This window comes from Rhinolophus sinicus, chromosome 1 (genome assembly GCF_057876585.1).
Source record: "Rhinolophus sinicus isolate RSI-liver-muscle chromosome 1, RSI-T2T, whole genome shotgun sequence".
Classification (NCBI taxonomy): domain Eukaryota; kingdom Metazoa; phylum Chordata; class Mammalia; order Chiroptera; family Rhinolophidae; genus Rhinolophus; species Rhinolophus sinicus.
In genome coordinates, this window is record NC_142501.1 from 14,824,183 (window position 1) to 14,837,228 (window position 13,046).

General features: G+C 50.2%; 1 protein-coding gene across 1 annotated transcript in view; it reads left to right on the top strand.

The window, feature by feature from the left end:
• Nucleotides 1-13,046, top strand: part of SYN3 (synapsin III) — a 409,774-nt gene that overhangs the window by 376,704 nt on the left and 20,024 nt on the right. The window contains exons 8-9 of the mRNA XM_019728421.3: nucleotides 4,645-4,719; nucleotides 9,863-9,965. Of these exons, the coding sequence (XP_019583980.2) occupies nucleotides 4,645-4,719; nucleotides 9,863-9,965 (178 nt within the window). The remainder of the gene's footprint in view (nucleotides 1-4,644; nucleotides 4,720-9,862; nucleotides 9,966-13,046) is intronic.

The following is a 13,046-nucleotide window of genomic DNA, read 5'->3' on the forward strand; positions in this document are numbered from 1 at the left end:
CCCAGGGTGGAAATCTGTCTAGGCAAACGAGGGCTGCCTCCCCAGAGGAAGAAAGACACCTGGCATGTTTGGGGGGAACTTCAAGGATATACGGGATGTACATCATAGGAGAAAAGACTGAAAGAGAAACCTGGGGACAGATCAAGGAGGGCCTTAATGCCGTGCTAAAGATTGTGCATTTTCTTCTGTTCGCGCGTAAGCAGAGAAGTGGCATGATCTGGCCTATGTTAATAACAGATGGCTCTGGGGCCATGGGCTGCAAAAGGAGTTTGTCTGCAACCAATAAGACCAGATAGGAGATGATATCATATCTCTCTGGCTGCAAGCAGCAGAAATCACATCTGACTAATTTGATGGAGCTTTTTAAAGCACATTTATTAGAAACTCCTGGATGATCAGAAACTCAAACTAACAAATAAACCAAAGTTCTAAATTAGCAATATAAAAAATAGGAGGATCCAGAGCAGCCCCAGGGATCTGGGGGTCCAGAAGCAGCAGACAATCTTCATGGCACCACGACTAGGAAGTGAGTCTGCCCTAATCATTTTCAGGACTTAACTCAAGATTATGCTTTCAGGGTGGACGGGTGGCTCAGTTGGTTAGAGCGCGAGCTCTGGGCAACGGGGCTGCTGGTTCGATTCCCATATGGGCCAGCGAGCTGTGCCCTCCACAACTAGAATGAAGCCAATGAGCTGCCACTCAGCTCCCAGGTGGCCAGATGGCTCAGTTGGTTGGAGTGCGGGCTTTCAGCCACAAGGTTGCCAGTTTGACTCCCGCAGGGATGGTGGGCTGTGCCCCCTGCAACTAATAATGGCAACTGGACCTGAAGCTGAGCTGCGCCCTCCATAACTAAGATTGAAAGGACAACTTGACTTGGATGGAGCTGATGAGTCCTGGGAAAAACACATTACTATTCCCCATTAAAAAGTCCTGGAAAGACACACTGTTCCCCAATAAAGTCCTGTTCCCTTTAAAAAAAAAAAAAATTCTGCTTTCATGGCAACAGTGCTGATTAGTCCAACTTGGGTCACAGGCTTTGGTTAGAGAAAGGCAGAAAACCCGTATGGAGAGTCCCACCAAGGTGCCACGCAATAGTGGAAATTGAGATGTGGTGACTGCGGGCAAAGGAATGAATAACACAAAATCCAACACACATTCACCCCAGGGTGGCTGGGGCAAAGGGTGACTCAGCCAGAGCTGCCGCTATGAGGCTGAGCACGAGGTCTTGAGCAGGTGGGAGGGCAGGTCTTTAGAGAGGCCTTACGTGCTCCACGGCGTCTCTCTCACTTTGGAATGTTGTGGTTGGTTCCACTTGAAATGATGAGACCCCGGAGAGCCAACCAGTGCCTGCTTGCCAAGCACGCATGGAGCACTGACTATGTACGTGGCTGCGTGTTGGAGGGCTACAACGTCTGGCTCTGGACAGCTGGAAATCTCTATGTGCTTCTGTGAGGTGGAGCTTGTGCCCTAGGTCAGGGTCAGCCAACCACAGCCCACACGCCAAACCCAGCTGCCACCTGTTTCTGTAAATAAAGTTGTATCCACCACAGCCATACACGTTCATATATGGATTAGTACGTAGGGCTGCTTCTGCACTGCCTCGACCAAGGCTCAGCAAACTTATTCTGCAAAGCGCCAGGTGGTCACCTGGGGCTTTGCAAGCCACACAGTCTCAGCGGTAACTACACCACTCTGCCATTGCCTGGGAAACTGGAGAAGATGCAGGCAGTTGGCCTATAAGAAAAGATTCCCAGGACAGGGATAGAGCCAGTTCCCAAAGAATACTTGTGTCCTGTCCTGCCAGCCACGCACTCTCTTCCACCCACATGCCCCGGCTCTCAGATGCCCTCGGGGTGACCATGAATTGTAATGGCCACCTCTGCCCCCTGTGAGTGAGGGGACATCCCAGTGTGGCAGGCAGTCCAGTGCATTCCTGAGGCCACCGCCGTCCATCATGCTATCACTTCCCTCCTCTCCTCATTGTCAGAGTTTCCACTTGACATTGAGACACCTTGTCCTAGTTTCTCTTCTTAAGGATTACCTCATCGCCGCATTCTTTATGCTGAGCTTTCCTTCCGTGACAGCTCCAATTTGTCATTAGTTATAGCATTTCCTGGACCCTGGGTTGGCCCAGATCAGAGGGAGGGGGTTCGAGTCAGACCTTGTAGAATGTCCTCTCCACCCCCGACCATTCAGCCTCCTTTCTGCCCTATTTCCTGCCCTGCACTCAGGCCTTTGTGCTTGTTGCTACTTTGGTGTCATTGTTTTCAGGTCCTCTCAGCAAACAGATCTAAGAAGGATATATGTGTATCTTAACCCGCGTATACGCACATATCTGTAATTATTTCTATAACAATATCCATCTATGTCTAAAGCTAAATGGAGTTCCTATTGATGTCTCAGATTTTCATCTAGTAGCACAATTCACTTTGGCCTTCCCAGATTGTTTATCTATAACTTCCCACTCCAACAGGGAAAAACCTGGCCCCCACCATCCCCCATCCATGTCCTTATTTGTTCAATCCCAGTATACGTGTACAGATGCGGAACCGTTAACACTACCAGCTTAAGTACAGTTCCTTTCGTATTTAGTCATCCAGTCTCCACTCATTCCCAAGGTTACTCTAGGTCGACGCCTTTCCCTCACCCCCACCCTCTTCAGCAAGGGGGTCAGTGTCATACATTTGCGATATAGATAGATGCTTTTGTCACAGTTTACATTCCATCCAATATTCCAGCAGCTGCATCACATTTGGGCCAACTGACTATTTTCCCCAAGCCTGAGATGGGCTCTGCCTCGGACAGTCATAGTTAAGGGCATGGAGTTTCTCAGATATGGTTTGGTGGCTTCTGCCACTAAGTGGGAATGATAATAATAATAATGCCCATGTCATTAGGTTTCGTGAGGCTGAAATAAGCCAGTGCTTATAAAGCCCTTAGACCCATGTCTCACTCATAGAAAGCACTCATTAAATATCAACTCTCACTATCATTATCTTCTTGGAAGGAGAGCAGTCTGGCTGCGTTCCTGCTGCTTCTGGCATTTGAATGCCTTCTTTTCTTGTCTTCACTTCCTGAAAAATAATAGTAGCACCTGTTATATGAAGAGATTGATGGGAATATTTCCTTTAACCTACACAATACCCTAGAAGGACGGTACTTTAATTATTCCCATTTTACCAACGAAAAAATAAAGACTCAGAGTTGTAGTCCATGGTTATACAGCTAGAAAATACTGGAAACAAGATTCAAATTCACATCTGTCTCACTCAAGTCTCTTCTTACCTTCTCTTACCACCATATAGATCCCATTATACCAAACCCTACTCATCTTGATGGCTACCTTCTGGGATCACATTAAGTGGCTGTGGTTTCCTCTTTGCTTCCCCAGAGCGCTTCCCTCCTTATGTATATTGATAACCCTACCATGCCTATACTCTCGTTTTAGGCTAGTCTATCCTTCTAGGTAGTGAGCAGCCTGAAAAGGGGGTCACCTCTGCACACTCAGACCATTTCTCATGACATTCGGTGACCCACTGAGTGCTTACCAGATTGAATGGAGTTGAGCTGAGCTGCTAAATGAAACTGAACTGACATAAAGCTTATCAATGTGGCTGATAACCTTAGTAATTATGACTCCTAGTGGCCGCCGTCTAGTCTCAGAATCTGCTGGCCTCAGATACATTTAATTTTCTCTTTTAGAAGGACATGTTTTTATAGCAGTTCCTCTCCCCAGTTCACCCTTTAATCTCAACCACATGCCTCACCTTGGCCGTAAAACAAACAGCTTTACCTCTGCCACTTTGCTGAGTCTGGATTTGCCATTGGAGATGGTTTATCTGGATTCTCCCCCAGAATACACAGTCCCTTGCCCCACCTACAATGCCAGGTCCCACTGGACATCAGGAGATGAGTGAAACGTGTCGCCTGCCCTCAGGGACGACAAGACATAATGCAGGCATTACAGGTGAGATGAGCATTACGAGGCATTGGTATAGGGTATAGTGTAAGGGGGTCTTCTCTTGTTAGGGAAAGTGGGCTGCCAAGAAACCACATTTCAGATGAGACTTGAAGGATGAGTAGGACTTAGGAAAGCAAAGATAGAGATGAAGACTGGATCGGGCAAAGAGGAGATGTGTGGGGGCCTTGACATAGGAAAGAGCGGTGGGCATTAGAGCACCCAAAGGGAGGACAGTTGTTGCACAAAAGTCATGGGAACTGAGAGGGTAAGGAGGCCCAAGGCCTTCTTCTCTTCATCATCGAAGAGCAATCACTTCTCTCCATGGGTCATTTTCCCTACATTTGGGGACTCTTAAAAAATTCCAGCATCACCAGGGGTTATACTACCCTAGTTCTCCTTCTCAAAAACTGAGGCCATGGTTTGGGGGATTTCATCTGATGGTGTAGACATTTTCCTAATTTAAATGTTAGATTTCAAAGGTGGCTTTGACAAAGACACATAAGATCCAAGAAATAAAGTAATCAACATGAAAAAGCTGAGGACAAGATGTGTTCCTAAGAATACATGTCAGAATATGAGCCACATATTTGAATCAGAGCCTCCTAACAGCCAAAGCAAAGAAGGAAAGCAGATCCGTGACCGATGTCCCTAATGCCTTCACTGTGTTATTTGTTCTGATTCAGGAGAACCTCCATCTCTGGAAACTGGAAGGCCAACACAGGCTCTGCCATGCTGGAGCAGGTGGCCATGACAGAGAGGTAAGAGACAAAGGAGGGGTTTACGGAGAGGCAGCAGCCATGGTGGAAGGTGGGTGAGGGACACAATAAGGAGTCTGCAAGAGATGCCACCTCCCCTCATCACTGACAGGGCACTTTCCTAGGTATGTTCCCCTTTATTGCCCATTACAACCTATAGGACAGGTATTATAATAACCCCATTTTACAGATGGAAGAAGAAAGTTCAGAGAGGGGAAATGACTTGTCCAGGGTCAGAGAGCTGATCAACGACAGAGCTGAGAACAGAACCCTGATGTCTTGACTCCAAATCCAGAGGCCTTTCCACTCCTGCCCGGCTGCTGCAGGAAGAAAAGAGAGAGTCCTTACCAGTCTCTCCCTGCTCTGACAGCTGCACAGGAGCACCAGGGCTATTGGAGTGTCCACTTCTCTCTCAGACTTATTTCCATCTCAGTGTGAGGAGGGAGAGGTTGGTTTCCTTTGAATCATTAATGTGACCTCATGTGCTCTGGCTGAAGGTCCCTTGTGTCTTTGTCCCTTAAAACACTGCTGTGAGACACCCTCACCCAAAGAAGGGCCAGTCACCTGCTCTCAGGGCCAGCAGCACACACACGCTCTTTCCTGCATGCCCAGGGACCTATGCACGCAAGCATGCAAAGGTGCTGGACAGAGCGTGGGCTATGGGGTCAAAAAGACCTATACAGTGAATATGAATTGAATGCCTATTGCGTTCCATGGTGTGCTGAGCATGAAAGCAGCCAAGATGAAAAGACCCAATCCTTCCCTTTAAGAATCCTCTATCAGTTGCAAGTATCAGAACACGAATGAGATTGGTTTGAGCCCAAAGGAGGGTTTATGGACTTGTGGAGATGAAAATTCCAGAGGCACAGCTCCAGGTAAGACTTTAGGAATCATTGTACCCACTTCAGTTCAGCTTTCTTCTGTGTTGGCCTCAGTCTGGCAAGCTCGCTCATATGGTGACCCATAATGACTCCAGGCTTCCATCCTGATACTGTCAAGTCCAGCAGAAAGAATACTTCTCTTTCCCAGTCATTTCAGCCAAATCCTGGGCTTGAGCCTTATTCACTGAGTGACCTTGCTTAGGTCACATGACGATCCCAGAACCAATCCCTGTGGCTCAGAAAGCTGCAATGCTGGGATTGGATTGGCCTATGTCACATCTGCCCCAGGAGAATGGAGTGGTACCACCCTGCTATAGCAACAATGACTGAGTGAGACTTGGGGAGGAATATGCCACCAAGGAATATTAAGAAGTCTTTAGCAGGAAGGAAAACAAATGTGCAGAGTAAAATTATAGATGCCCACTCTCAGTTTCCCCAGCTAACAAAAGAGACAAAGAGTGTGGTAATGTTAGGGTGAAAGTGAGAGTTGGGTGCTTGCAGTGGAAGCACAGAGAAGGGGCACCCCACACAGATGAGGGAGAGGTGAGGTCAGGGAGGGCTTCCTGAAGGAGGTGGTGCCAGAATCACATTGTAAAGAATGAGTAGGAGTTGGAGGCATTCCTTTATTACTTTGTCCGTTATTTGTTGCACACCATCTGGGAGCCAGTTATTGAGCTAGGCCCTGGGGAAACAGTGGAAAACAAGATGGACATGGTCCCAACCCTCATCAAACTTCCCGTTCAGGAGCTCTAAGCTGAGGAAGCAGCATGAACAAAAGTGAGTGGTCTTGCCCCTCCCACACTGTATTACCTAGGGGTAAGTTAACTAACCTTTCTGAATTTCTTCGACTTTAAATTGGAGGTATGACTATACCCAAGTTAGAGTGCTGATTGAGAGTGATGTTTAATACCTAATCCAGTACTGGCCAGTGGCCAGGAGGGGCGCGGTAAACGTTGGCTTCCTTCCCTTTCCCTCAATCCCAGGTGGCAGCTGCCGCCTTCAGTCTTAGAACCCACCTACGCTAACTAGTCGCAGGGTGGTGTGCTCATTACCTGGCACAACAAATCATCTGGTCTGGGGCACTCACGTCCATCTCCCGGTGGGCATTCATGGGACAGTTGTGGCCCTGTTCTCCATGGCCTTTCTGACTGTGAACCAGCCTTCCCCAATGCGTCATGAGCTGCTCATAAATGTCCCCAGCAGGCCACCATCCCTGGCTTTGCTCAGTTCCAGGCCACATGAGCCATCCTTGCAGAAGCCCACCACAGCCATGGCCTGGAATTCACTTTCCCTTCTACAACGTCATGGGAAGTACCCCAAGGCCTGGGACAGAGCTCCCCAATCCCATCGCTACAGGGGAAAAATCCCTGGGGGCCCATAAACAGGCACCGACCCCTCCTTCAGCCTGGCTCAACTTCTTCTCCTGGGCAAAACCAATGATGTGGCTTGGTCAGTGCTAGTCCCCCCAGGCTGGAGGGGAGCATGGACCCCATGTTCTCCAGACTCTCCCACGCTGCTCCACCTGTGAAGTCCCTTCCTTGATCCTGGGGTGGGGTGACCTGTGCCCCATCAGGTGACCTGGAAGTTCATCATTGAAAACAACCTATAGATCCCAAGCCCTTGTTCCCACACCCCTCCCCCAACATCAAAAAGCAACCAGAAATTATAGGAATTCTGGAAAGCAGTCAAAGATCAACAGCAACCAAGCAAACACCCAATCAAGAAAAAAAAATCACATTCAAAATAGTAGGAAAGCCTGTGATGTCTCTTGCACAGGTGCCTTGCTCTGGAGCGTGGTCTTGCTCTGAAGGAACCAAAAGCCTCGACCCCAGTTCCCTCCCTCTAACTGGAGGGAGCAGAGCAGACCTTATTGGCAAAACTCTAACCTTTCTGGAGGCTGCCTGAAGGGCTGGTCTCAGTCCTGTCTAAAGGCAGGAAAAGCAATTCTCACTGCTCATGAAAGCTGCATGGGCACCTCAGACCTGCAGGCACCTGGAGAAAGAGAACACAGGTGGAGACATATAATAGTCCTGAGGAAAAGTTGAGGTGAGACTCTTTGGGAAGCTCAGACTCTTAACCCAGCCATGTGTGTGAGAGAACTGAGAAAGCCATGTGCAGTCTTGGGCAAGACACACACAGGAAAGACCCGAGGAAACCTTACATTTTCACGTTGGACTGATGCCTAGGCTCAGAGCACATGTAGCTAATCAGGGAAGAACTGCCCCAGCAGAGTCCATCTGCAGAGACTGGGACAGGTGGTTGTTTTTTTCAAATGCCCAGTTTTCAACAGAGAGTAAAATATATGGTGATGGAAAGAGAACTGACTCTGGTTGGTGAGCACACAGTGTGATTTATAGAGGATGTAATACAGAATTGTAACCTGAAACCTATGTAACTTTACTAACCATTGTCACCCCAATAATCTTTAATCTAAAAAAAAGAAAAAAGAAAGAAAGAAACCAACCTATAGAAACCAGCTGCCTCTTGGCGTAAATCCAGACTTCTGTCTCAGCGCACGGGTCTCCCTACGCTAGAGCTGTCCCACCAGTCAGCCATTGGTCCCAGCCAAACACTGGGACCCAGATCAGAGAGCCCAGGATGCTCTTAGAGCTCCGAGGACCAAAGGTTGTCCCCAGATGTGGCTACACATGAAAATCACATGGGAAGCTTTAAAAACTTAGAATATTCTAACATAGGGCCCCCAAATCTGGCTGTTTATTTGCATGTTGGTTTGCTTAACTCTTCTGGCGATTCTGATGCACAACTAGAATCAGACCTAGGCCTTCCCACTTTTCGGATAGGGAAACTGAGATTGCAAGAGGGAAAGGCTCACCCAAAATAACTAAGGAAATTAATAGCAAGAATCCAGTTCGCTGGTCTCCCACGCTGATGTGTTCCAACAGAGAGAAAGAAAGAATGGCTTGCTTAGTCTGTGGAATCAGACAGGACCTGGGTTTGGAAACCAGCACAGTCATTTAGGAACCTCTCTGAACCTCAGTCTCCTCATCAGTAAAATGGGTTCAACCTTCCTGATCGAGCTGTTAAGGGGGTTATTGAGAATGAGGAATCAACCCCCCATGGAATGACTGGTACATAGCAGGAGCTTAATAGGTGTCTGTTTTCATCCTCCCTTTACTTTTATGATCTCACATGCTCCTTACTACAGGTGAATGAAAGAACTGAACTAAGAGCCAGGAGATCTGGGTAATCCTGGCTCTATTACCATCTTGCTGTGTGACCTGGCCAAGCTGCTTTCCCTCTCTGGGCCTCAGTGGGCACTGGCAGATAAGACGAGAGAGTTGGTTCTAAGAACACTTGAGCCATGATCTCTCCTCATTCCAGGCCTTAGAGCTCAGAGACACAAATAGATCTCAGAGCAAGCGTGCCCTGTGTGACCCTGGAGAATGGGGAGAGAAGCAAGAACATTGACACAAAGTCCCCTGTGACTCCCAAATCCAGCGACCACAGGGAAAGCCAAGTGCAAGCCCGGGAAAGCTTCTCTGATACAGCCATCCCCTTGTTGCAGGGGCAAAGTCCAGTGTGGAGATCTTTCCCCTACAAAGCAAACTGGCCTCGCAGCCATCAAGTGGCTGGAAAGAGAACAAAGCCAGCAGGTCCACAGGGCCAGGCCCCTGGCCCGGGAGCAGCCTGCCAGACTCCCCCGCCTGCCCACCCCAGGCTCGGGGGAGAATGCGCGCTTTGTCCCCCTCAGGCTCTCATCTAGCCTGGGCGCTGGGGCTGGAAGGGCGGTCTGGGAGGGATTTCTGCAGCCCCTTTGAGCAGCTTTCCCAAGGGAAAAGTCCTGCAGAGGCGGCTGGGCATCCGGGATGGCTCTGGGTGGGGGCAGGGCAAGCTCCCCACTACTGTGGAGCCAGCAAGATTCCGGGGTGGATCTGGGGACCTCGCCCAACTCTTTCTCTCTCCCTCATTCTTTCTTTCTCCTGCCTGCCTGGCTCCCTTTCTGTTCCTTTCCCTCTCTCTCACTGTCCATCTATGTCTCTGCCTTTTTTATTTTTTTACTATTCTATCTCCTACTGCCTCTCTGTCTCTCTCTGTGTCTCTGTCTCTTTGTCTCTCTGTCTCGTTATTTCTTACCGTCTCTCTCCATCTCTGAATGGGTGCACATGGGACACTGTCTCTCCCGCTGCCTCTTTTTCTGTGTGTCTCTGTGTCTCTCCATCTCTCTCTTCACCTCTCTCTCCCTCTGCTCCCCCATCCCTGCTCTCTGCCCCCTACACTCCCTGTCTGTCTGTCCGTTCCTGCAGGTACAGGCTGTGGGTGGACAGCTGCTCCGAAATGTTTGGTGGCCTAGACATCTGCGCTGTCAAGGCCGTCCACAGCAAGGATGGCAGAGATTACATCATCGAGGTGAGGGATGATGCAGAGGTCCTCCTGGCCAGGCTGAGGGAAGGACTCCAAGCATGGCCGCCAGCACGGTCAGCTGTGTCCTGACTCGTGGCCTGGACACATGCAGCCCAGAGGCTTCTCGCCCACCACCCTCACACACCTCCCTGTCCCCACCGTCAGCCGAATGGAAAGCCTTTGTGCCCAGGGCTTCTGAGCTGGGCCTCGAGAGCTCCAGGCATGAGGTTTGATGACTTTCCCTCACCCCTGGGCCTAAGGGTAGGGTAAAAACATCAGGCTGAGAGGCATCAAGAGTCTGCCCCATGGAGCCTCTTCAGTTTTCTCAGTGTCCAACTGTGTAAAGTCACCATGCAGAGTTTCCACCCTCTGTTCATTCAACAAACATGTACATCAGGGTTCTCAAGGGCTAGGCATGGGTGCGGCTTTGGGGACATAAAACAGACAGAGGGTCTGCAGGCTTGCAGGGAAGAAGGATGATACACAGGTACTAACAGAGCGTTGAAGGTTAGTGAAGAGGACACAGCCTGTAGAGGTGTGAATGGAGGGAAACCTGTAGGAAACTTAATTGTGAGAGAGGCTCACGAGAGGCTGTGGCTCCCGGAAGCTCTCCCCTGTCTCCTGCAGCCCTCAATCCCCTGCTGTCCTCCAGGACTGTCACCTACACGTCTCTGGAATCCTACACCCGTGCACCAACTTCCTGTCCATGCTTCTCCCAATCCCACAATCCCCCTGTCTCTTCCATGACCCCTCCCATTGCTCTTGTGGTCCCCAGTCCTCCTCTGTGCCCCCCCATTCCCCTTTGTGTTTCTCCCCATCGCACAATCCCTCTCTCTTCTCATGACTGCTCTGTGTCTCTCCTGGTCCCACAAGCCTCCTCTCCCTCCCCAACTCCCCTTCCCTGCCCCCACGATCACAGCCCACCGCTTTCCCCTGAAAGTGCCCCTGTGGCCTCCGAGTTCTCCCTTCTCTCCCCAATGTCACATCACACTTACACACACACACACACACACACACACAAACCTCCCAAGAGCCCCTTCTAGCCCTCCCTTTCTGTGGCCTTCTTCTCACACCACAACAGAGGGGCAGGCAGTGCTGACACCAGGCCAAGACACGTGAGGGAGAGCCCCGCAGCTGTCCCCTCCGGGGTGTGGCGGTTAATGGGAAGCACATGGCGGGGTGCCCACTGGAACCAGCTAGTCCTCAGTCCCCCATGTGTGCCCCACTCCCTGGGACCCACGGGGCAGCAGGACCAGGTGAGTCGATGGGAGAGAGGCTGGCTGTGCTCCTCCAGCCATGCCAGGAGGGCATTCACACCCATGCCCAGGGAGTGGCTGCCCTCGGAGGTGAAGGGGAGGACGTCCCGTCCCAGGTGAGACAGTCCCTCTACCCAGAAAGGCCAGGAAGCTCCCACGGAAGAGTTGCATCTATGTTTGCAGGTTTAGTCGTGCTCTGGAAAACAGCGCCCCCTCGAGTCCAGGAATGGCTTTTCCTCTGGCTGCCACCATACCTGAGATTCCCTCAGTAGCCCTCCTCAGAGGAGACATTGAAGGGGCCGGTAGCAGAGCCAGGCTACTCCCTGCCGGTAGCAGAGCCAGGCTACTCCCTGGAGGGATGAGCCCCCACCTTTCTGAGGTGCCTTAGGAGCTTCATACCAAGGGCCCTTCTGCCTGGGGCATTGCATCTCTTGAGACCCCTCCTGGCCCTCCTGCCTCTGAATCACCTCACAAGACCACCAGACATGAACTCAGGTTTGGCATTCAAGCATTCATTCATTCATTCATTCATTCACCATTGAGCCCCGCCCCTGGGCCCCAGCCCCTGAGCCAAGTGATGGGGACACAGCAGTGAACATGGTAGCAGGGTCCCTACTTCCTAAAGCTCCCATTTGGAGAGGTGATGGGCAATCAACAGGACGAGGGACTCCTGGACTCCCCCCCCTCCATCCTGTGAGGTTAGCCCCTTCTCCCTGTAATTGCATTATCTCTGCCCTCCAGAGCTCCTGCCTCTCTGAATTTCCTCAACTTTCACTCTTAGGAAACAAAAATCTGTACTCATCGGCCCCGGCTCCCTGTCTCCAGACACTCAGAATGGTCATGGATGAAAGACCTTTCACATTAGAAAACAACTTCTCAAAAATGTTGCAGAGGGAAAATAAAATGATAGCTTATTCAGACTTTTTTTTCTCTCAGAAACATTGAAGAGTTGTTTCCCTTGTTTGGGAGCTTAGGGTGGGGTCAAGAGAGATCTTGCTACCAGGAAGATAGAAGGTATTTTTCCCCAGTTTGGAAAAAAAGGCAGAAGAGATCCAAAAATACTGGTTTCGTCAGCCACCTCTGTGGTGAGAACATAAAATTTGTGTGACATGTTTTGTGAAGATCCTCAAAGCGAAATACTCAGGGGAAAGACCCTTGAACTTGTCCTCCATGACCTGTCCAGGGAATAGCAGTGCTCACTGGAAAAATGTTTCCCTGGGGAGACCAGAGTGTCCACTTCCTTTGGCTGTGTTCACCACGGGGATTCCAAAATGCTCTGACCTCGGGTTCCTTGTGGTGGCTGTTTTCCACTACAGAGAATGGAAGAAACAGAAACCAGAACAGCAGGAGGTGGACAGGGTCAGGAGCAGAAGGGACAGGCCTATGTGCATTTAGACTCCACAGTTACCACTCAACTCTGCCCACACTGACGGAGAGACTATCTGTGTGACAAGCACTGGAATCTGGGAGGCCCGGGACCCAGGCCCAAACCATGAGCATCTCAATCTGAGGACAGTTTTCAGGACCATGCTAGAATCATCATTCACATCCTTGAGTTTGGTTTTCAGCTGCCCAACCACACTTTAGACTCAAAGACGCTTTAGACTCAAAGAGCCCCTACAAATCCCCGCTGGAAGGGTGTTCTCAACTGCCCAAACACCTCAGTTTACAGGTGGGCCCACAGAGCTAAGGTGACCTACCCAACATCACACAGCAAGTCCATAGCAGAGCCTGGGCCTGGAACCTTGGTTTCCTGTTCCCGGTTCTGACCACAGAGAGCTGTTTCCATGCTTGACGAGAAGTAAAAGGGCCGTGGCTTTGCTCGTGATGT